This window comes from Diachasma alloeum, unplaced genomic scaffold, assembly GCF_001412515.2.
Source record: "Diachasma alloeum isolate Michigan unplaced genomic scaffold, Dall2.0 Dall_scaffold_00401, whole genome shotgun sequence".
NCBI lineage: Eukaryota > Metazoa > Arthropoda > Insecta > Hymenoptera > Braconidae > Diachasma > Diachasma alloeum.
The window spans coordinates 327,465-350,895 of NW_021680540.1; the positions used below are offsets into that span (position 1 = coordinate 327,465).

General features: G+C 37.6%; 2 protein-coding genes across 3 annotated transcripts; both read left to right on the top strand.

Annotated features, from left to right (window-relative positions):
* The first annotated feature begins 12,843 nt into the window (after positions 1–12,843).
* Positions 12,844–19,797, top strand: LOC107042004 (tudor domain-containing protein 3). The gene is made up of 4 exons (XM_015262854.1): positions 12,844–13,186; positions 13,288–13,372; positions 16,206–17,170; positions 17,614–19,797. The coding sequence occupies exons 1-4, from the start codon at positions 13,161–13,163 to the stop codon at positions 18,467–18,469; spliced, it is 1,932 nt and encodes a 643-aa protein (XP_015118340.1). The 5' UTR covers positions 12,844–13,160; the 3' UTR covers positions 18,470–19,797.
* A 415-nt stretch (positions 19,798–20,212) lies between these two features.
* LOC107042020 lies at positions 20,213–23,431 on the top strand. 2 transcript variants are annotated; one of them, XM_015262886.1, is made up of 2 exons: positions 20,213–20,308; positions 21,854–23,431. In XM_015262886.1, exons 1-2 carry the CDS (start codon positions 20,284–20,286, stop codon positions 22,666–22,668), a joined length of 840 nt encoding a protein of 279 aa, XP_015118372.1. In that variant the 5' UTR covers positions 20,213–20,283; the 3' UTR covers positions 22,669–23,431. The 2 variants fall into 2 exon arrangements, with proteins under 2 accessions (XP_015118372.1, XP_015118371.1); XM_015262885.2 differs by lacking the exon at positions 20,213–20,308 and adding an exon at positions 20,734–21,134.

Genomic DNA, 23,431 nt, shown 5'->3' on the forward strand with positions numbered 1-23,431 from the left:
ATCGTAATATTTACTATTTTATTTTCTCCGTGTATGTGTGAAAACGAACGATATTAAATTTTTATAGTATATATATAGTTTGTTTTTTTATCAACTATATTGGTACATTTGACCTTGATAAAACTGAAAAAGTTCAATATCAATGTTTTTGACTTTCATACAATCTAGATTTTCTCCTTACATACGTCAATAAACATTTAAATAAAGGATATTATTAACTACCCTGAAACAACGTAGAAAAAAAGACCGGCTTCTCAGTACGAAATTGCTAGTATAAATTGAATTTCCATCAAAAATATATTCAATTTACTTAAATATTCAACTTATAAAATATATTCTTTAGTTTTTCATAACGATTCGGCGTTAAGTTATTTACATTGTCTGGGTGTTTAGCAACCTTTGGTACTGCAACCGACAGTTTAAGAAGTTTTATTGCGAGTGAAGACAATTCAGGATGGATAGACGACACTGCCTGCCAGAAAGTTTTCCCATTAGTATACTTCTTGAGTCGAGGAGAAAAAAAAATATCTTGAAAATCTTTGAATTTCGCAAAACTCTCCATTCCCTCGGCTTCAAGATGATCGATGAGAAACATTGTCATCTTTTGCAATTGAGTATGATTCTCAGCGAAACTATGTCCTCTATAAACTGGGTGAATCATATTTGCTGTTAATAGGACTGGACTCAATAAATCTCCAATTTTACTCTGAATGAGCTCATAACAAGGCTGATTGGTTGATGCCAGCATCAGCCAATCCTCGGCCACATCAGCAATGGTTATTTCCTTTGTTCCACACTTTTCTATTAACAAATGGATGGGTTTCAATAAATCTAAAGTTTCTTTCAACTTCTCTTCAAAAGCCTCATCAAGTAATATGCTGATGACTTCTTTGTTAAGTTTGATTTCTCTATCCCCTACCATTTGCGTCATTATGCGCAAATTTTTCGCACAAGCAGAAATCAAGTCCCAGTTTTGACTTGCTGAATTTCCTCGGATCTTCATGGGGACTCCTCCTCGTGCAATGATTTCTCTCTCGATCCCTGTTGCTGTGAATTCCGTCAATAAACAGTTCACTTGTTTCATGAGAGCCTGATCGATAATCTTCGATTCCATTGACAAAGCCAAAGATATGTTTCATGGTAAGAACCAGACGTCGTTGAATGATTTTTGTTGAATCAATTCAATATTTTCGTCAGTCACAACAGCGTAAACAGTGACGTCAAAGTCAGACTTTGCTAAATGTAATGCTTCAGTGACGATGGTGGAAAAGCGTAATCCTGTACTGTATAATTCCCATGTTTTTAAATACATTGAGTGCTCCTGGACCATTACAAATGCGATAAAATGAGGCGTTTCTTCCACCTTTGTTTTCGTGATGATTAATATACCTTGTGAAGAAATGTTGATTTGTAGTTTGGTCATTATGGATATCATGGATAATCTGCCCAAATATTTGTTCGACAATAGGTGGTGTGTACGAGGGGCGTAACAATTTACAATACCGTAAAAAGTGTTTTGACTCCACCGTTTCAAAAGGTAAATTGCAGGCATAAATAAACTTCGCCAAAGCGTTATCCAATTGCTTTTTGTCAGACTCAGAAACGTAGTCGATGAACGAACTCAATTTACGCTTTTGGGGTTTCACAGCTTTTAACCTCTTCGAAGCTGGCATCGTAGATACTGGTGAACTATTTTCTTTGTTGGCCGATGTTGAAGATTGGTCTGTTTGAGTAGGAGAAGTCGAAGACTGATTCTTATTTCTACTCTCATCTGGTGAACTGGATTCCTTAAGAATTTATGGACTCTGAGCGTTGGGGTTACTTGAATCTGCCAGATTTCTGCATCTTTTCCTGATAAAAAAGACAATATAACTCATTCACAGAACCTTTTCACTAGTTACACTAATGTGTGTTCAAAAAAACTTACCTATGAATTCTCAATCTTTTTTCTGAACAATTTTTCAAATTCTCCCTACAAATTAAACAATGCGCAACAACTTTCCCTTCCACTTCACGTCTTTCATGGTCGCCTTTCTCCCAAAAATCATGGGGTGGCCTGCCACCCTTTCCCTTTGTCATTTTGTTTAAAAAATAGAGTTAATTGCACTTTTGTCGTTATCTTTGTCACCAAGTTAACCTCACCAGCTAACACACCAGCATAAGAAGCCGACACCCGACATCTATTTGGCGCCAAATTAGTCATCAGCCGTCAGTCCGTCACGTGACTGAGGAGACTGCGCATGCTCCACCGAATTGTAAAAATAAGATAGCTAGTAATTTACGAGTAAAGAACATGTAATTTACGCTCAGATATTGTTTACTGAATTAAACTTGCCATAGCTTTAGATGTAAAATACTTAGTATTAAATAGGTAAAAAACTAAGTATTTTACATCAAGTATTTTACTTCGAGTATTTTACATACGAAATCTTGAGACGTAGAATACTAGGTATTCTACGCGTAAAATACCTAGTATTTTACTAGAAGTATTTCACGTTCCCAACCCTGCCCAGAGACGGTGTGTTGTGTTGGTGATAAATAGGGACTTATAACGTCTTTATTTTTGTCACATTTATACTTTCAATTTTATTTCTCTTCGAAATTTAATTTTCAAAATCGATAATCCTAGCTTCTTATTTAAATTAACAACGTGAGGTACGATGTCTACCACAACAGGCGGTACGCTGACGGTCCCGACTGTCACGACAACGACAGCCTCCGCACTGCCGCAGATCAAGGCACCGGAGTTCTCGCGTGACAAACCCAGGACTTGGTTCATACAGCTGGAGGCCCAATTCCGCAATTACGGTATTGTAACAGAAACAGATAAGTTTTACCAGACATTACCATTGATTGATATAGAGTCAGCTGCAGAAGTAGAGGATGTAGTTATTACCCCCGATCAAGTCGCACGTTTACAAGCTCTCAGAAACTCGATTTACGAAGTCAAAGGAAGCAAATCTTATCCAATTGATCGCGAGTCGATTGGAAATCGATTACTCTTTCAATATCTAAGGCATTTGAAAAGTTGAGTTCCAGATATTTATGATGAAGTCTTGAGGGCACGCTGGCTATCTCATCTTCCGGAGAGCACCCGAGCATGTCTGGTGATCTAATCCCAGGCAAACACCGCTGACCTAGCAAAGCTCACAGACAAGATCCACGAGGTCTACCATCCAGATACTGTTGCGGCGGTAACAAAGTCGAGTGCAGGGGAAAACGCTCAGCTAGCAGCTCAGGTAGCAGCACTCACCGCGTCAGTCGCAGCCCTGCAAGCACAGAACTCGCGCTCACATCCACGCTCACGTGCCCGCTCGCGATCCCGCGGACGAGACAACAACGACCGCCCGCGTAGCAGGTCGAGCACCAAGTTCTTCAGGCAATCGCAGACCTGCTGGTACCATTTTAAATTTGGTAATCGAGCGCGTAACTATTTGTCCGGTTGCAAGTTTCAGGAAAATCCCAGGGAGAGACAATAGTGGCGGAAGTCCTCTCTCACTTGAAATCCCACTGCCTATTTATCACCGATAGAACGACTGGGACCCGATACCTAGTGGACACAGGCTCAGACGTCTCTGTCACGTTTTGCAGGCGGCCAGCAAACCAAAGGGACACCAGCAGCTATCAACTCTTCGCAGCCAACGGTACCCTCATCAACACGTACAGCTACACGTCCATCTCGTCCGATCTCGGTCTCCGCAGAGACTTAACGTGGCGTTTCGTCGAGACAGACGTCAGCAGACCCATCATTGGTGCTGATTTCCTGCACCACTTCAATCTGCTGCCGCATTTGAGGAACGAGTGCCTAATCGACAGCTCAACAGGCCTCAAATCGAATGGCCAGTTTACGCGTTTCCGCGCGCTGTTCGTTAAGCTCCTCGAGATCAACGGAGATTCACCGTACGCGTCTATCCTGAAAGAATTCCTGGTAATAATGAAACCAGAGAGACTGCTCAGAAACACGGAGCACTCTACTCTCCACCACATTAGAACGACATCGGGATCACCTATCTCCTGCAGAGCGCACCGTTTGGCGCCAGATAAACTCAAAATCGTGTATGCTGAATTTTCGAGCATATTAAATCTGGGAACTGCAAGGAGATGTGAAAGTCCTTGGTCATTTCCACTCCATTTGGCCCCGAAAAAGAACGGCGAATGGAGACCATGCGGAGATTACCGCGCACTCAACGACAGAACTATACCAGATAAGTACCATGTTCGTTATTTAGAGGATTTTGCTGCCAACTTGTACGGCAAAACAATTTTCTCTACCATAGATCTGGTCAAAGCGTTTAATCAAATTCCAGTGACACCTGAGGACATACAAAAGACCGCGATAGTCAAGCCTTTTGGACTTTTCGAATTTCTATACATGACTTTCGGCCTCAGGAATGCGGCTCAGACGTTTCAACGTCCAATAGATGAAGTGACACGCGATCTACCATTTCTGTTTCCGTACATAGATAACATTTTGGTAGCATCGGACAACGAAGAACAACATCGCGAACATCTGAGAATACTTTTTCAACGCATACAGGACTACGGGTTGATAGTGAACGTCGCCAAATCAGTCCTGGGGCAGCCAGAGGTCATATTCCTTGGACACACGAGCAACACCCAGGGAATTAAGCCTCCCAGAGATCGAGTCAACGCGATTCTCGAATTCACGAGGCCTACTACAGTAAAAGCACTGCGCAGGTACCTCGGTACTTTAAATTTCTACCGGAAGTTCATCAAGAAAGCAGCAGAAATTTTCGTTCCACTGAACGCGGCACCCCAGGGTCCAAACGTCAAAGGACAGCTTCCAGTAACCTGGACTTCAGCCCTTGAAGAAGCCTTCACGCGCAGCAAACAGGCTCTGGCAGAGGCCACTCTGTTGTCTCATCCAAATATTGAAGCAGAGTGGGCCATTTTCACAGACGCGTCAGATTACGCGATTGGAGCCGTTTTACAGCAGAAACACCGCAATTCCTGGCAACCACTTGCATTCTTCAGCAGGAAGCTCACGATTTCCTCGCAGAAACATGCGGCTTACGGCGGAACTGCAGGCGATCTACGAAGCGGTACTGCACTTCAGACACATCTTTGAAGGGCGTCATGTGATCATTTTCAATGACCACAAACCGCTGACTCACGCGTTCAAGCAAAAACCAGAACGAGCTTCACCCGGACAATACCGAAGATTGGACTACATCGCCCAATTCTCCACAGACATTCGGTACGTCGCGGGCCCAGACAACGTCGTGGCAGATGCTCTGTCACGAGTCGAAGCCGTCTCAACCGCTATCACAACGCAACAGCTCATAGATGCCCAACGCGACGACCAAGAGCTTCAACGCCTACTCCAGCGGCCGGATGTGAATCTACGACTGGACCGCCTACAATGTCCAGGAATGGACGAACCACTGTACTCTGATGTCTCATCAGGTACAGTCCGCCCATATGTGCCTGCCCAGGTGAGACACCAAGTATTCAACTCGCTGCACTCAATGGCTCATCCTGGATGCAGAGGTCACGGAAACTCGTCACGCAGCGCTACGGCTGGTCCAGCATGAATAAAGACTGCTCTGAATGGACTAAACACTGCCTGGATTGCCAGAAAAACACAGTCACGACGTTTGCGACATAGCGAACACATACACGTCGATCTTATCTCTCTTCCTGCCTCAAAAGGACACCTGTATCCAAAAGCAGTTCCATTGATTGATGCAAAATTGCCTACAGTAGTCAACGCGATTCTCTACCACTGGATCGCACGCTTTGGAATACCTCTGAGAATTTCGTCTGATCAATGAGGTAAATTCTTCTCAGACACGTTCAAGGAGCTCACGCGAATCCTAGGCACCAAGAGGATCATGACAACGCCTTTTCACCTTCAATCAAATTGTTTGGTTGAAAGGCTACATCGCCTACTGAAAGCAGCACTGCGATGTCACGGCGGAGCTTGGTACGACGCACTTCACCTGGTTCTTTTAGGGTTCAGATCCGCGTGGAAGGACGACCTTCAAACGACTCCTGCTGAGCTAACGTATGAAAAATTTATCCGTCTACCCGGAGAGTTCCTCGTGCCAAATCAACAAACGGCAGCACCGGAATTGGTGAGAAATCTACGCGAACATTTTCGCATGGTGTGCGCCTGTTCCAGCTGCACACCATGGTACACATTCAACGTTCATTTTCAAGGACTTATCAACGCGTACGCATGTTTTCGTTCGCGACGACCACGTGCAGATGGCATACCGACCATCATACATCGGCCCATTTCGCGTCATCAGTCGCCATGACAAATATTTCGTCATCTGGTTCAAGTCCGGAGTTTTGGGAAACTACAAGAATACACCGATCTCCATCGACGGACTGAAATCAGTGTACATACTGCCAGAGGACATGGATCAGCTTTCAGGACAGCCTCCGCACCAAGACGTACCTGACGAGCCCCAACAACAGGACCAGCCGCAGCCGAGCACGAGCACGGCACCCGCTGCAGGAAGACGGAGGAGAGGCGTAACATGCGCCAACAGACCGACAATTCACGTCTACCACGTCTAACTCTCCTAATTCAAAAATTTTTTTTTCACCTGCTAGCCAAACCTGACAATTTTCCTGTTCCTAGAATAATCATTTTCTGTTGCTGATTCAAAGAACTACGTTTTTTACTTCAAGCAGGGGAGTCATTCAGCGCCTTGCTACATCCTAACACGCGGACACTGGCTAACGACGAGCACAGGCATTTGCTGTCTCACTCGCACCTCGAGTGCTACGCGTATTCTTTTCTGATTCGTCAAATCGTAAGGATATTCGGCAGCCTCGCTGACACCTTTCCGTGCGAATATAATTTAGTCTAAGAGTTCAGCTCGTATCGCACACTGTATTAATTTGACGCGGATAATAAATCTGTAATTATTAGTTTAATTGCATTTGTTAGTGGATTGTTACCTTCCCGACTACACACCTCAATCCCTACAGGGGGGAGGGGGTTTGTTCTGAATTCTTGATGTATAGCCCTTCCGTAGTCGACTTAGCTCGTCGATGAGTTTTTCAAGGATATCTCCGAAACCAAAGGAAAAATAGGGAATAAGAAATAGGGAATTTCTCCTGAAAAATTGGGGAAGGGTGAAAGTTGTGTATTGAGAATTCACAACCCAAAAAAAGAGAACCTCTCCCCCCCAAATTTTTCAGTAAAAATTCCCTATTTCCCTTTTAGTTTCGGAGATATCCTTGAAAATATATCCTGAATTTTCGACGTACAACCCCCTCCCCCCCATGTATGAGGCTCCCGAAGAGGACCTCATCGACAAAGTACAGCCAGAATTTAGGGACAAATCGGCTTGAATCAAACCGAAAAATCGGTCTGAATCAAACTGAAAAATCAACCTGAATCAGACCAATATTCCAGTTTGCATCTGTCCGAGTCCGACTAGATTCATGTCGTCAATTTGATACGAAACAAGTCGGTTCCCAGCATGATTCAGACCGACTTTTTTGGGGGCAGTATTAAACTGTGACGTTTCCAGTTATCGGGAGGCCACATAAAGTTAAAGTTTCAATTTTTTTTCTTTTCTTAAAATGGAAAATCATGTTTGTTGGGCGCCATGTATTAAAATAATATTAAGACAGTTGTGATGTTCAGGGGAAAATTTAGAATGAAGAATAGAATTATTTTTAATTGAAATTTTAAATATATTGGACGCCAGTCGATGGATTATTCTTCGAGAGTGCATCGACTCCTCTCGATTTAGAATCTTCAACAATTTTAACAGAATTACAATGGCTCGTAGCTCAGGTATCAGAGTAGACTAGTTGTTACAAGGGGGAGGGAGGATGATACTCCCAGCCGGCAATTTTACCTTCCACACCCACACAATGAGAACACCAATTTTATGAAAAATCAACAACAATATAATTCCAAAAAAGATGAATATGAAGAAATTTACAAGAAAATTATGATTGGAGGTTTTAGAACTTCCTCAACGACAAAAATGAGAAATTTACGAGAACCATGGATCGGTAAACCATCAAAAATCAATATCTCACATCAAATACAATTAATTCGGAAATTCAACCAAAAATTTACTTGAAGATGACAAAAGTGAAGGAATTAAAGAAGAAGTGAAGTGAATTAATCAGAGAAGTTGATCACAACAACCTCAACTCACGAAAATATAATGAAAAATTAGAAAAGACGCCATCTTGGACGCTTTCTCAAGACTAGCCAAGACAAAGGCTACAATTTTACAATTTCACTCAAATTAATAATAATTCGGCTCTGTCCAACTGTCGATTTGTGTCACCTGCTCCAGGATAGACAGCAATCTCCATAATAAAAAATAATAAATTTAACTCAAAATAAACAAAATAAATGCCAATCTGGCAGACAGTACAATTTTGCGACTACATCTCACGCTGGCTAGGAGACGACTCTACTTAAGCTTGGGCCAGTTCAACCGATATACCTGCTTGATCTTGTTTTGGGGGAGGAACCTCCCCCCAAATTCATAAGACACCGAATTTGATTAGATATCGAAGTTCTACCAGAAGTATTAAACGCTAGAATATTCTACGCACTAATTTACATAAAAATTATTTCTCAAAAACTCATAAATGGATATAAATCAATATTCTCGATATTTTAAAATTATTTTAGATTAAATGTCGTGAATTATCCCCAATGTTGGAATATTATTCACATTCGAGTATCCTTCACTGACTTCCTGTAGGTTTTGCTCGTCAGACGAGGGGGAGCTTCCCCCTCAGATCGTTCCTCACGTCAGGATACCCTGAACCATAGTTGTTCGGTAGTTGATGGCAATGGATCCTCGGTTGAAGACCTCTTCCGCTCCTATTTGAAAAGCACCGGCTTCGTAGAGGGACGACATCGTCCAATCCTCCATTCCAATGGCCTGAACGGCACGGTCTGGATGTTGTTTGGTCCCAAGAGATTTTTCTCAGGACCTCTTCTCGACTCAACCCGTTGTCGTGGAGTTATGACCGTCGGAGATGACAAATGGTATTAGAATTGGGAAAGATTTGGAGTATTTCCTTTCCCGATTCTCATGGATGAGAGAAGTCTCCTAGAGGTTAATTTTTAACAATGTTGCCTTAGAAGGAGGTCTTGATTTTCATATAAAAATGAAAATAAACAAATTTTACAAACAAAAAATGAATTACAGGTTGACGACCCGTGTCGTCATAAAACAAATGATATTCTTCTACATGAAATCGTTACTAACAGAATCATCATAATCTGCAACGTTATCCTCCATGTATGCACGCAGAATCTATTCGTCTCAATGTTAACTGCACATCTCAAGCACTTCGACGTGATGATACGGGTTTATTTTGCAACGTAGAATGTTCCGATGTGTGCCACGAGTTTCGTAAAATCGATTGGAGTTTGTTACTTGTGTGGTGAATCATTGCCTAGTCTGCTAGTCCAACAAGGATGTGCGTTTTATACTACAGCCTTGCGCTTGAGAGCGTCAATTGTATGCCATTGCTGGAATGTGAAAATCGTGATATTTACATGATGATTGAGTCGGTCGATTAAGTAACTATTGTTCAAAATTAGATGTTATTCTGCTAGCATTCATTTTCATGGATCTGATGAACAGTGGGGAATATTAGATGCATCTGGAGTGCATGGAGTTGGAGACGATGTGCAGACATGACGGAAACTCCATCAAAGTTGAAATAGATTCTGGTTTTTGTATATGGAAATACTCAGAGGTAATTTTCATAGCTGCTAGTCATCACTAAAGTTAGCTATTCCTTTTGTTGATTCTCCTTGTGTTGAAATTTTTTGGAGACATGAAGAAAGGGTTTGTTGATGAATTTGTCATGACAAAAATTATGCATGAGTTATCGATGCTCCCTTTAACCTCATATATAAGTACCAAATTTAAAAATCATTTTCGTTGTTGCCCTGCTTCTGGGGTTTCTGAAATTTTGCAAACGGTGTTTAAATGAATTCAATAATGTGTGACAAAATCTTCATAAAATTGGCTGCATTTTTTAAAAATTTTACTCGCCCGATTATCCTTAAGGGGAGACTAATAAAAGTCACGGGCTATTGGAATATGATTTCTTATACATTGAAGATCAACTATGTATGTCTAAAAATGAATAATTAGTGCAAAAAAATTACTTGTTTATTGTTCGTTTGCCCCGCAAACGCTAAAAATGTTAAAAATAGTCCAGGGCCTCGAATTTTTTAGCTACAGAGGTTTCTTTTCTTTCAAATTTTTTGACAAAATGTGTACAATAACAATTACAAATTAATTTTTTGGAATTCAGAAAAATTGTACCATTTGTGTAGAATAGTCCCAAAAATGTTTCTGAAAAAATCGAGAATATATTTTAAATGTTTTAAGGATAATTTTTCTGCATATTTTACGTGAATGGCGCAAATTTTCAAAAACTATTATTGCACACATTTTTTCAAAAATTTTGAAAAAAAAAACTTGTAGCTCAAAAATTGGAGGCCCTGGACTATTTGTAACATTTTAAACGTGTGCAGGGCAAACAAACAATAAACAATTAATTTTTTTGTACTAATTATTTGTTTTGACATATATAATGGATCTTCAATGTACGAGAAATCTCACTCCAATTGCTCGCAACTTTTGAAAAGTCTCCCCTTAACCGTCTAGCAATTGGTCTCTTATGTTCACCCCACACGTATACTTGAATATGAGTTGTATGCATTCCTTTCAAGGCTACTCCCACTTTACCTAATTCCCACTTACATCCATATCTCCCACCTCTGAAATCCAAGGTAACGGTCTAGTCAGTTGGACAGTAGCCTCCCTGATCTATTCCATCAACCCGCAGTATGTAACACTCGCCTAGATAATAATTACTCAATTGGAATCAGTCTCGTCACATCGTACGTATTGTGAAAGTTTAAACGTGCGTTGATTGTTGAAGCTCTAATGAAATACGAAGAAAATAAAACTAAAATGAGATGTAATCAAGGCATTTTTATTATTCAATTGTTTCATTTCAGGTTTGCGGCTAAAAATTCACTGGATAAATACAAAACAATTAAATGTAAAATTTTTTTATTGATTGAGATCCTTTAGTCATGTCTTAAGATATACATAATTAAGATCAAGGTTTATAAAAATTAATATATGATTCAAGAGTTTAGTTCATGGTTTACGTCCCTTCATTGTCCATCATACGAATATATTTATGATCATATATTCCGATTTAATGATATCAATATGTCGATTATAGTTGTCTCCATAATTTCTATATCAATTCTTCAACTTTTTCTTTATTCATCATTTTCTCCTAAATTTTGTTTGATTTTGTTACGTTTTTATTATTATTATTTTTACATTTTATTTATTCCATTACATATTTTCAATTAGTTTCAATAATGTATTACTTAATGCTATCTTAATTTTCCCCAGATTGAGGAGATGAATTATTATATGTTAGTGAAAATTTGGGAAAGAATAATGACGCCAATTCGTTTGGGGAATTCGCTCTAATTCTTAATATGGTGTCAAGTATTCCGAAGTCGCAGTGGCGAAATTGGTAACGCGCTGGGATAGACTTTAATAATATTTGCCGTTAGAAGGACGGTGGCGATATACAGTAGTGTATATATACACCTGTAATAATAAGAATAATAATGATAATAATAATAGTAAAATGTTATAGTTATAAAACTGAAAAATCAATTATTTGAAATAATAAGAATTCTTTTCAGGAAAATATAATGATAGTTTTTAATAATATTTGCCGTTAGAAGGACGGTGGCGATATACAGTAGTGTATATATACACCTGTAATAATAAGAATAATAATGATAATAATAATAGTAAAATGTTATAGTTATAAAACTGAAAAATCAATTATTTGAAATAATAAGAATTCTTTTCAGGAAAATATAATGATAGTTTCCCAGAGTTCCTGGTTCAAATCCAGGCTGCGACAATTTTTTTTTTCATCTTGACTAAATGTTTGTATTTGAAGATCCTAGTCGTTCCTCAATGTTTTATCCATTTTTTTACTATCAAAGAATATTTAACAATATCGGTCTTTTTAAATTTGATGAAAATGTTGGCTCATGTCATCTCTAACTTTCTAATCATTCTTATGTTATAAGTATCTAGAAATTTGATGGGCGTTGTGAAATACCACTCCATTAATATCTTTAATTATTCAAAATTTATTTTGTGTTGATTCATTTGTTATAAAAATCATTGGAACATCGTGAATATTTTCATTATCTTGACAGGGATATAGAGAAAAACAGATCCTATGGTAAAAATGATAAAAATAGCAAATATCGTATTGCAAAGATTACCTTTCCGTGGTGTTAGAAAAATAAGGAAAAATAATTAAAGTTATCCCGAAATTCATGGGATTATTTAGAATTATTGTCAGAAAAATCTATATTTCTTTACCAACGGTCGATAGACCAATTCCCCTATCATCCAACGGACAAGTTAAAGAAATATTGTACGAGAACATAAATTCTCCACAATATCTGCGATCATCAATAAAATACTAATGATAACAATTGCATATATCATAATCTATATTTCATTTACTCCCGCAATTTTTTTCACTCCAAAAATTCTCTCGCTATTGTGAACGCCTCGTAAATGCAATTGAGTTTTTCATTATCTTTTCCTCCCACATTTCGATTTCGATGAAGCAGAAAGGGAATAGGAATAATTATGTTTTTCGTATTATTCAATTATCGTTTGAAAACTGTTCCCCTGAATTTTTTAAGATAATTCGAAATAACTCCACATGTTGAGTTTTTCATTGTGAACGAACCTTGAGACACCGTATTCGGCAATCCATCAAATCCAAGATGGTTGCCGACACTAGTGGCGAAAGGTGCGGTTCCATAATTCAATTACTGATTAATATCACCAATTGATCGTGTATAAACCTATCAGAAAATAATCGTTCACCCATCCGCAGTCATTATTTCCCCTTGTCCCAAAAGTTGATTGTCAATAAACAGTGCAAAACCATGAGCACCAGGTGACAAATGGTTACTCGGTTGTGAGTGCGGCGTGCATTTATCGGTTGAAAAAAAAACAAAAACTGGATAAAAGAACATTGAATTTAAAAAATAATAATTTAGAAGTTGAATTTTTTTATTAATCAAAATTGGTCACGCATTATAAAACATGGAGAGACTTCAGGAGCAGGGCTGGTGAGTGGAGTGAAACGAGAATTGATTAAACTTTGTGTTGCAATTTTGAAGTCAATTGTTCAAACAATCAATGTGTCGATTTCATTTATTTTTTCCATTAGGTACCTATCTGAACAAGGTTTCGACCTTGTCAGTGACTCTGGAGCTGTGAAGGACACTCAGAAATTGATAAAACGTGCTCTTGATGTGAGTAAACCTCAATTATGAAAGAAAAAGCTAGATTTTGTCTATTTTCTAACAGTTCTATAATATAAAAAATCTTAAAATTATGTGCAAATGAGTAATTATATAAGTGATTTTTAATATTCTATTCCACTGAATTTTTCAAAAATTGTGGAATAAAAATGTTAAAAATTTAAAGATGAACCTGTAATGAAGTAGTAGAGCACAGGGGATAAATCAAAACATTTCACAAGAAGGAAACAATCAGTGGATGCGAGTGGAATAACTAGAAGAATTGAAGTTAGATTATCTTGCAAATATCCTTGAAAACAGTAGGTTCACACTGTTAAAAATTTTCGTCTGAATTTTTCGTGCCAAATTCCAGAACTTTTTATCGTGTTCAAGTTCCACTGAAATTTCAAGAACTCCTGTCATTGACAAATCAAATATTTCATTAATTTTCTGTTCAAATGATCTGGAAACCAATAAAAATATTTGATTTTTCAGTTCAATTATTTCGTGAAAATTGAGAAAAATCAGGAAAATTCAGAGAAGAAATGAAAACTCATGCCATTTTGTTTCTGAATATTCATTTTCCACTGAAAATTCAATCAAATTGTGAAATTTCCATCTCACTCCCACGTGAATTTCCGTGAATTCTACTTAAAACTTGAAATTTCATAACCATTTTTTCTCTAAATTCGACTCAATGTCACTCTCATGAGATTTACTATAATATCTTCTATGAAATTTCAAAAAATTTCTAACAGTGTAGAGATAAATTTTAGGAGATCATGGATCGTACTCTATGAAGGTTATATCGAGAATACCTGTCAGATTTTGCCCAGGACTTTCCAGTATCTTGTTAAATATTTCATCAATTCATCAATTGAGGAATGAGGAGTAGGGAACACTGAGATAATGGGGAAATTTCATGCCAAGTTTTACGCAAATATCTCTGGAATCGGAACGTTTAGAAAATTTGTTGCTTACTCTCTTCGTAATTCTTGTAGTTTCTTACAAAAATAAATGTTTTCATACTTTCAGTTTTTCTCACTCATTGTGCCATAATTCATAGAACAATCTGCAATTAATTAGAATGAGAAGCATCGAAAATTTTTATGCAGAGAATTTTTCCTATCCAAATTTCAGCCAATAGAATTGCACCATTCGACGTTATTTTGTGTACCCTACACACTATTTAACTGATAATTTCATTGGTAAATTTTCATGTAGTCTATATATGAAAAAAAAAATTCCTGCTCGAGCAAACCGCTCGTTCGAAATTTGTATGGAACACTACAGCTACAAAATTAATCAGGTATTTTACTCGAGGTTTCCTGTATCCAAAGAACCTATCGGGAAATACCGGAGAGTTTTCAAGCTCCCGTGGTATAATAAGTGATTATTTTTACCTGAATCACCGAAATGATTCGTCAGTCTTTCGAATGATTAGTAGAAAAAGTTGAGATAATTAGAAAATTTTACACGAAGTATTATACAAATATCCTTGGAACTAGCATGTTTGAAGAAGAATGTTACTGACCTGTTCTGTACTTAACGAAATTTATTACAAAGAAGATCTCTTAGTACAATAAATCAAAAAATTTTATATAAACTATTTTGGAAATACTGCGAAATCTGCAGATTTCGCTTTTTTTGCTTTGCAGGCAATTGTTACAACACTTTTTTCGAACAAAATTTTCTAAAAAAAAGTTCTTCCATAATTTCACCCAGTATTTCATTTTATCGGAACATTAAATTCAGTAGAAAATTGGTAATGAATTAATACGAAGAAAATGGTCAAAATTACACGATGAACATCTTGTGACTTCTTCTGACAGCCCTTGGCCTTATCGAAAATATTAAGGGGACTACTGTGAGTTTTTAAAGTCGTGGGTTATTGGAGTGAGACTTTTCATACGTTGAAGATCGATTATATAGATCTGAAAACGAATAATTAGGGCAAAAAAAAATTTTTTTATTGTTCGTTTGCCCGAAAACGTTTAAAATGCCAAAAACAGTCCAGGCCCTTCAATTTTTGAGCTACGAATGATTTTTTCTTTCAAAATTTTCGGAAAAATATGTGGAATAACAATTACAACCAATTTTTTGTTAAATTCACCTCTTACATGGCTAAATTTACTTTTTTTGTATTTTTGTTTACACAAATAGTGAATTTTTTTATATGAAAAAAAAAAAAAACGAAATCAGCTGTGTAGAAGTCGAATTCCAAAAAACTGGCTCGTAATTGTTGTTCCACACATTTTTTCGAAAATTTTGAAAAAAAAAAAATCTGTTGTACCTCAAAAATTGGAGGCCGTGGACTGTTTTTAGCATTTTAAGCGTTTTCGGGAAAACGAACAATTGAAAAAAAATTTTTTGCACTAATTACTCGTTTTCAGATCTATATAATCGATCTTCAACGTATGAAAAGTCTCACTCCAATAATCCACTATTTTTAAAACTCATAATATCATCTCCCCTTAATCAAACCGAAAAAAATTACATTTCTCCCTAGAAAAAAATTGTACTCATTCTATCTACTTAGTTATACCTTCGACTGCAATAAGTGGAAAAATTTCATATAAAGCTTCCTAGAAATATTTTACAAAGTGATTTTTAGAGAAAACATGAAGAGATCACCTTCATTCTCTACAAAACCCCCTAAAGAACGGTCTCTTGACAAACCCTCCCTTTGAACCTCTTCCTTTGTCGAGATATACTCAAGAAAATCTGAAGATCTCTTCTCAATCCATCTCCTCTTACCTCGCCCTTAACACCTGAAACTATTTTCCCCAATCGAAAATCTATTCGAACCCCCTTCATCTAACATTCTTCCTCTTTCAAACCCCAGATGGACTTGCGAGAGATTGGCAGTGGGACGGGAGATATAAATCTCGGCAACCTAGTTCTACAGATTCAAAAACTTCGAAACGTGGCTGCTCCAAAATCTAACGAGGAGTCTCGTGGAGCCCCTCGCATGCTAAAGCTCTACCTAACAGATGGAAAGAACAACTACCAAGCTGTTGAACTCGACCAACTTCCCTCTATCTCCCTAAACACCCCTCCAGGGACTAAAATTCTTTTGAAGGCAGGAGGAGCACCAACATCCCATGGTATCATTCTCCTCAAGCCCTTGAACATTTCATCAGTTCTGGGGGGAAAGGTTCCAACGTTGATAGAGAAATGGGAATTGAATCGTACATTAGCGGTTCACAGTCGAGTGAGATCTGCAGAGGAGGGTGGGCCACCTCCATGGATTCCCTTCGGAAAGAAAATTATCAAAGTAACTGAGCAGGATCGAAATTTCAAGGCATTAGTTGATAAAGATACACCAGCCAAAGACAACAGTGAGTTTGAGGCTCAGAGGCAGGCAGCTGTGGCTGAGGCAGCTAAACAGGGTAGCAAGAAGGTCTTCGGAGGAGGAACAAAACAATTATTGGATCACAGTGTTCAGAAGATTGTAGACCAGGGATTCTCCATTGAACAGGCTGAATATGCACTCAAAGTCAATCGTAATAATACAGATCGAGCGTTGAAATCACTTCAGCGGAATGAGAATAGGGGCAATGGGAACAGAGAGACTCGAGAGCCTAGGGAGCCTCGTGGCAAGAGGTTTGAAAAGAAGAGCGAGGAGACCAAGCCCAGTAGTGGAAAGGTCTCTTTGTTTGATTTCCTCGAGGATAAACTCCCTGCGCAGTCTGAGAGTGCTGATACTGGAAATACTCAGTCGAGTGATAGCTACAATTCAAGACTGGATAATCATGTGGAGAGGTTCGAGGGCAGGGGATATGATGGGCATTCTTCTAGAGGTGGAAGGTAAAGTTTCTGGATTGTCTTTAAGGGTGAAATCATTTTTTATTGGACGCAATTGTTAAAATTTGGACGGATCTGGTGATAGGACATGAGGGGAAAATTGATATGCAGGTTATCATGAAAAATGAGTGGGTTTAGAGAAAAAATTCGAGTGTTTTTCTTTTGTAGCCATTAAATCATTCAATTCCGAATAATTATGGAAGTGTGTCAAAGTTTTTCAATTTTAAGAAGTAGGTAATGGCTCATGTTTTCCGTAAAAATTTCAGTCTTTAATAATCATTTTTCGATTTATCTTGGGAAAGATGTCAAGCATGTTCAGAGGATAGAGTGTAATCTCGTTCAATTTCACCTTTTCAATATTTTCGATTCCATTTATCCTTATCCCACTCATCTCAAAACTACCTTTGATCCCATGAAAAATTTTAATTGCCGCAAATAAATTTCAGGGGACAGAGATCAGGCAGAGGCAGCTACCAAGCCCCCCCTCGTCACTCCGATGACTCTCGATTTCCGAAACGCAACACCGAGAACTACACCACGAACAATGCCCACCAAACTCGTCCCCCTCGCTTCCAACGATCTCAGGATCAATACCACCCTCAAGAGCAAAATTCCAAGCCTCCCTTCACCAAGAATTCCTACCAGCAAGACCGAAGGAATCCCCACGAATCTTCCAATTTTCCCAAGACCTTCAGGAACCAAAACCAATCCCAGAACGAGCCTGAACCTTTTACCCGTCAGACCAATGACCCCCAATCCCAGTCATCCCATGGACGATATAATAGAGGGCAACAGGACTCTGGCCCGAGGAACTACAACTCTAATACCTCAGAAAATAGAAATCACAGGAATCAGAGTAAATACGATAACAATTCAAGGGGAAACGAGAATAGCAGGAGTGAGAATGGGCCCTGGGTCTGGAAGAAGGGAGATCAGTGTCTGGCAAAATACTGGGAGGATAATCAGTACTACAATGCTGAAGTGACAGCAGTATCAGCTACAACCTGCGTAGTACAGTTCAAAGACTTCAACAACTACGAAGAGGTCCTGCAAATCGACTGTCTCCCCATAACCGAGGACTTGGCCCCCAGTTTTGGAGATCACCAGAGGCACGACCAACGCTCACATCGATCTCAACGTCATGACAATTACTCAGGAGGAATGGAGTTTCGTAGAGGTGGTGGAGGGTCTGCTGGGGCACCTGGAGGTAAAGGATACCGTAAACGAGGCCCTCAACGAAGTGCCCAACCCATCTACCAACCCCCTGCCCAACGATCTACTCGTGACAACCCAAAGATCTGATGAATTTAATAGTAAGAAATTTAGTGATCAAATTTCGCTCAATTTTCCGACTACCTGCCGCATCCTTCTCAATGCTCCAGTGAGAGAATTTGTTGAGATTAATTTATTAGAAGTTCAGTATGGTAGGTAGAAATACTCTACTGATGGGTTGATTCTATTGCGAAGTGGTACAAAATAAGGGATGAGTCTACGAAGGAATTGGGTTGTTGCATGATATCTTTTTGTTAAATAAAATTATGAAATACGATATTTAGACGAAGAATATTAGATGTATTTTTTCAATTTTGAAGATTCAGAAAGTTACAGAGACTGACGGCATAATGCAGATGTTTTCAATCGCCAATTACTTCATAATTTTGAATCATCGATTGGAGTAAAAAAATGCATGCGTAATATTTTTCTGGCAATTTTCATATTCACCAATGAAGGAATTTTGTGCAAAACCCCAATTACAGTTTAGGGTGCATTATCCCGTGTTCGAACAAATAAGATTCATTGAAAACCCGTTATTCACCTAATACAATTTCCTAATAATTTTTATATGAAAAAAACTGCGAAGCTCTCATTGAATTTATGTCCATTGCATTGTATTTTCAAAAGGGAAAAAGTTATGTTATTCTAAATTGTTTTTTTGCAAATGAGTACGTGAATTGGTTGAAACACTGGAAGATTCACCCTATTACGACTTTTGTGAGGGAAGGTCTGGAAGAATTGATGAAAAGATATTTTTTGTAGGAAATTTGATCTATGAAAATGTCTCCTCATATTATCTTCTTAACGTATCTATTCCCGAGCTTTTTACACTTGGCCATAGAATTCAACGTGCGATTATTTCTCTCAATTTTATAAAGAATTATTGATGTTCGCAGTTGAGCAGTTGAGTTGAGCAGTTGAGTTGAGTATGAGAGTTGTATACCGTCGTAGTGATGTAATTATTAGATTTGTTAAGATTAGGATGTGAAAAAATTGAGATAATTAAATTGATCAATTGAAAATTTGTTTTTTTTCTTATTCGAGTTTGCGATCCCATTTTCGGTGGACGAAACAATTCAATCAAAAACGCTAGAGCGTTGACTACAAATGTATTAACATTGGACTAACATTGAAATTCTATTATTTTTTTTGTAGGTTTCCGTTGAAAATTATGATAGTTTGTCGTTCGGTTTTTCAACATACTTTTTATGGAAAGTAGTCAATAATAGATGCTGTTTTTTCTACTTATTCTGCTGAGATTGTTTCTATAGAAAATCATGAGCCAAATGAGCTAAATGTTTAAAAAATGTTGAATATTTTTCTTGGTTGAATGTTTATTAAATTGAGTTTCCCTATTCAGTCTTCTGATACGTGTTTTTCCTTCTATCAATGTTGCGGTGTAATTTATATGTAAAAAAATTCAGCTACATCTATCACCTTTTAGCAATAAAAAAGGACTTCATAATTTTTTCGATACAAGCAATATTTCTCGAGTTATGATGTTATAAACCAGTACTCACCCAGTGACACCTCCAATTTTATATTTTGTATAACTTTGGAAACAATTTTTTTTTCTTTTTCGTCACGTTTTGGGATATTTTAGGGGCCTTTCTACAACATACTTAATTTATATCAAAATCTAAAAAAAAATATTTTTTTCTCATTGAAATAGCGTGGAATGCCTCATAGCTGTTGTTTTTTAGGTAGTTAGGAATAGATGGCAGCACCTTATAGATACGACGGAGGAGTGGCATCGAACGCGTTCACAACCAGTAAAACGCAGGTATCGTAACGGTAACGGATAACCTACGTTGACTTGAAAAAAATTGTGAGGGTCAACAATGTCGAAACGTTCAAGATTGGATGGCAAGTAACAATGAGCTATTATCAAAACTTTATAATGTTGAATATATAATTTAGCAATCATAATGAGATATTTCATAAATTACAAAGGGATTGTTAAGAAAAACTTTCGTTTCAAAAAACAAGATTTTCATTACATTTTTTTAAAGATAATTTAAATAATTTGATTACTGACATAATAACATAAATCGTCAAAGAAATTCAGTAACGAAATGAATGAAATCAAATGAGTCAACTCAACTTAGGATGAATGTTGGACCACGTCTTCCATTTTTGCACATTTTGCAAGGATTTTGATTTGAACTTTTCAAGAGTGAATTTCATTGTACATTTTGGATCATTAGTCAATAATTGAAAAATCTGGATAAAATCATCTGTTAAGGGATCATTCTGGTTTAAAATTTTTCAAAAATCGATTTTTTTTTTTTTTCATTTTCGGAAAGGATACACATTCAAAAGTATTGTGTAAAATTTTTAGAATATTTGGAGATGTCTAACTATGACTAACTCGGACATTTTCTTGACCGCGGGACGCAACTGACCTGCAGCCCTCTTACTACCTGTGCGCGCTCGGCCGACCCGTCTCTTGTCTAATCCGCTTTCTGTTTCCATTCATTCAAACAGCTGCTCAGTTCGGTTTTCGTTAGATTTTTGAGAAGCGGCATCAGTTTTCTCTCCGAGGTTGAACAAGCAACATCAGTACGCACACTATTTTTCATTATGGACCAAAAATCTACAAAATACGGAAAATCCCGTCCTGGTAGACCAGGTAAAAAACGCAAGTTTCAAGGAAACCAGCACAGTGATGAACGCGGAAGTCGTGAAACAAGTAAGTCGGCTGAAAAATTAAAAAAATCGAAAGATGCGACTTTCGATGTACATGTTCACCAAACATCCGGTTACAGTATTATCAATTTTTTTTCGGTGTTTTTGATGATCTCAAATTACATAAAATGTAAAGACTGCGACGGAGAAGTTTCGTTCACTAAATATGGACAACGTGGGTTAGGTTTTAAACTGTGTTTGAATTGTGCTTGTGGTGAAAAATATATTGACTCGTGTCCGATGATTGGAACTGGTTATGAAGTGAATCGTCGTATCATATAGAAAAATTTCCATTTTTTGCGATTATGAACTTTTTTTTATAAATACTTTTTAAACAATCAACTTTCTATCCTAAAAATTATTTTCTCGTGAAAACATGAATCCGTGGTGGATTCATAAATTCCGACTCCGGTGAATTTTTTGGTAAAATTTTATAATACGTAGTTTCTGCGTGCTATAAAATTTTACAAAAATAAAACGACAAAATTTTTTGTAAAAAAAAATAATAAATTTTATAGTACCGTTTAATTTAATAGTACCGATTAATGTGTCCGTTGCCGGAATATGGATGAAACATGGAGATCATTACTTCAATAACTCCTACTATTAAAAACTGATACTATTCTGGCGTCAGACAGGCAAATATCTCGCACATTTTATGCTCCTATATTCTATAGTTTTCTCGATAAAAATAATCATTCCCACATTATTTTCATGTTCCAGATATATCAGGTCATTTTCTCGAGGTAGGAGTGAAAGATGAGATCGGTGATGATCCAGAGCTGGTACACGAGGAATTTGTCATCGGAGGTGAAGAGCATAATGTCCAGAATGGCTCTACCACGAGCACCGGCTGTTGTATCAACTTATGGACCCCCGAAGCCACCCACTGCTTAATAACACTCTACAAAAAGTATATCAACGAAGTGGGACGACCGCCGATGAGAAGCATGAAGGACATGTTTGAAAAAATATCGGGTGAATTGCGAGTCCTGGGCCATGATTATTCGACTCAAAAGGCGGAGAACAAGTGGAGAGTTTTGGAGAGGAAGTACAAGAGGCATGAAGCTATGATGGAAAAAACTGGGGGAAGAATTCCCACTAAATTGCGAAGGAGTATGTATTTCGAGCATAAACAGGAATTGGATGATATTTTCGGGCCAATTGCTACAACTGCCAAAATACCAGCAATTGGTACTAACGCTGAGACGATGGAAAGTATTGAGAAGGTAACGCAGGCAGAGGACGATGGTTTACCTGAGAGTCAACCTGATGATAAATCATCTGGGGATTTTAATGCCAAAATCATAGAAAAAGTTGTAGACAGACTGTCATCACGTTTAGTAATATACTTTGCCCAGATGGAGAAAAATAATGAGAGGAGACATGAGGAAATTACCGCTATAAGACTGAACGAATTGGAGATACAGAAACAGATGTTGGAAGTTAAGAGAGAGGAACTTGAGCTCAAAAAACGGCAGATGAATCTCGGTAAAGAGGGAGAGGTGAACCCGATTGAAGAAACTATTTTATCCTGAATATTTTTTATGAATTGAATAATCGATTAATTTGTGTTGTATATATCAATAAATTGTTACATATAAGTATTAGGGTGGCCGTTAGGGCATCCGTTCCGGAATTTTCCATGTGTCGCCCCCTCAAAAGACTCGAAATAAATATAAAAAAATCCTCGAAATTTCAGCTCTTTACCTCAGTTCTAAAACGCCCCCCGAGAGCCTTATTTTTTCCCATAAGAATAACACGGGATTTTCATTGAAAATTTGAATCTATTACCCCCCTCCCCCTGTTATGTAATTAAAAAATTTATAATCATGGAAAATTATTGAGCAAATGAACTACTTTAGACAGAAATTTTTCGTTTTTTGTTCACATCGTATAGAGAGCAATTATTATGAGAAACGTTATTCTCGTGTTATTCTTATGAAAAAAACAAGGCTTTTGGTGGCGTTTTAGGATTGAGATCGATCTGAAATTTTTAGAGAATTTTTTAAAATGATTTGTTTATTTCGAGCGTTTTAACGAGATGACACGTCAAAAATTCCTAACGGGCACTCTAATAAATACGTTTAGCATAGAAAGAAAGTTGTTCCGAATTGATTTTTTTTTCTTTATAAAATTAGCTTTTAAATAGATAAATTAATTCTAATAACTCTGACTATATTTATTGAATATTTTTTTAGTACACGTGTTGAAAATTGTAGAATACCAACAGATTATGTTTGAATATTCACCTGGAATTTTTTTCAATCTTTACCATTTAATAAATGCGTTTATTTAACA

Coding starts and splice junctions, on each gene's coding strand:
- LOC107042004 (XM_015262854.1), top strand. CDS start 13,161: ATGGAGAGACTTCAGGAGCAGGGCTG. Junction 13,187..13,287: donor AGACTTCAGGAGCAGGGCTG/GTGAGTGGAGTG, acceptor TTTTTCCATTAG/GTACCTATCTGAACAAGGTT. Junction 17,171..17,613: donor CATTCTTCTAGAGGTGGAAG/GTAAAGTTTCTG, acceptor AATAAATTTCAG/GGGACAGAGATCAGGCAGAG.
- LOC107042020 (XM_015262885.2), top strand. CDS start 21,026: ATGGACCAAAAATCTACAAAATACGGAAAATCCCGTCCTGGTAGACCA. Junction 21,135..21,853: donor ACGCGGAAGTCGTGAAACAA/GTAAGTCGGCTG, acceptor TTCATGTTCCAG/ATATATCAGGTCATTTTCTC.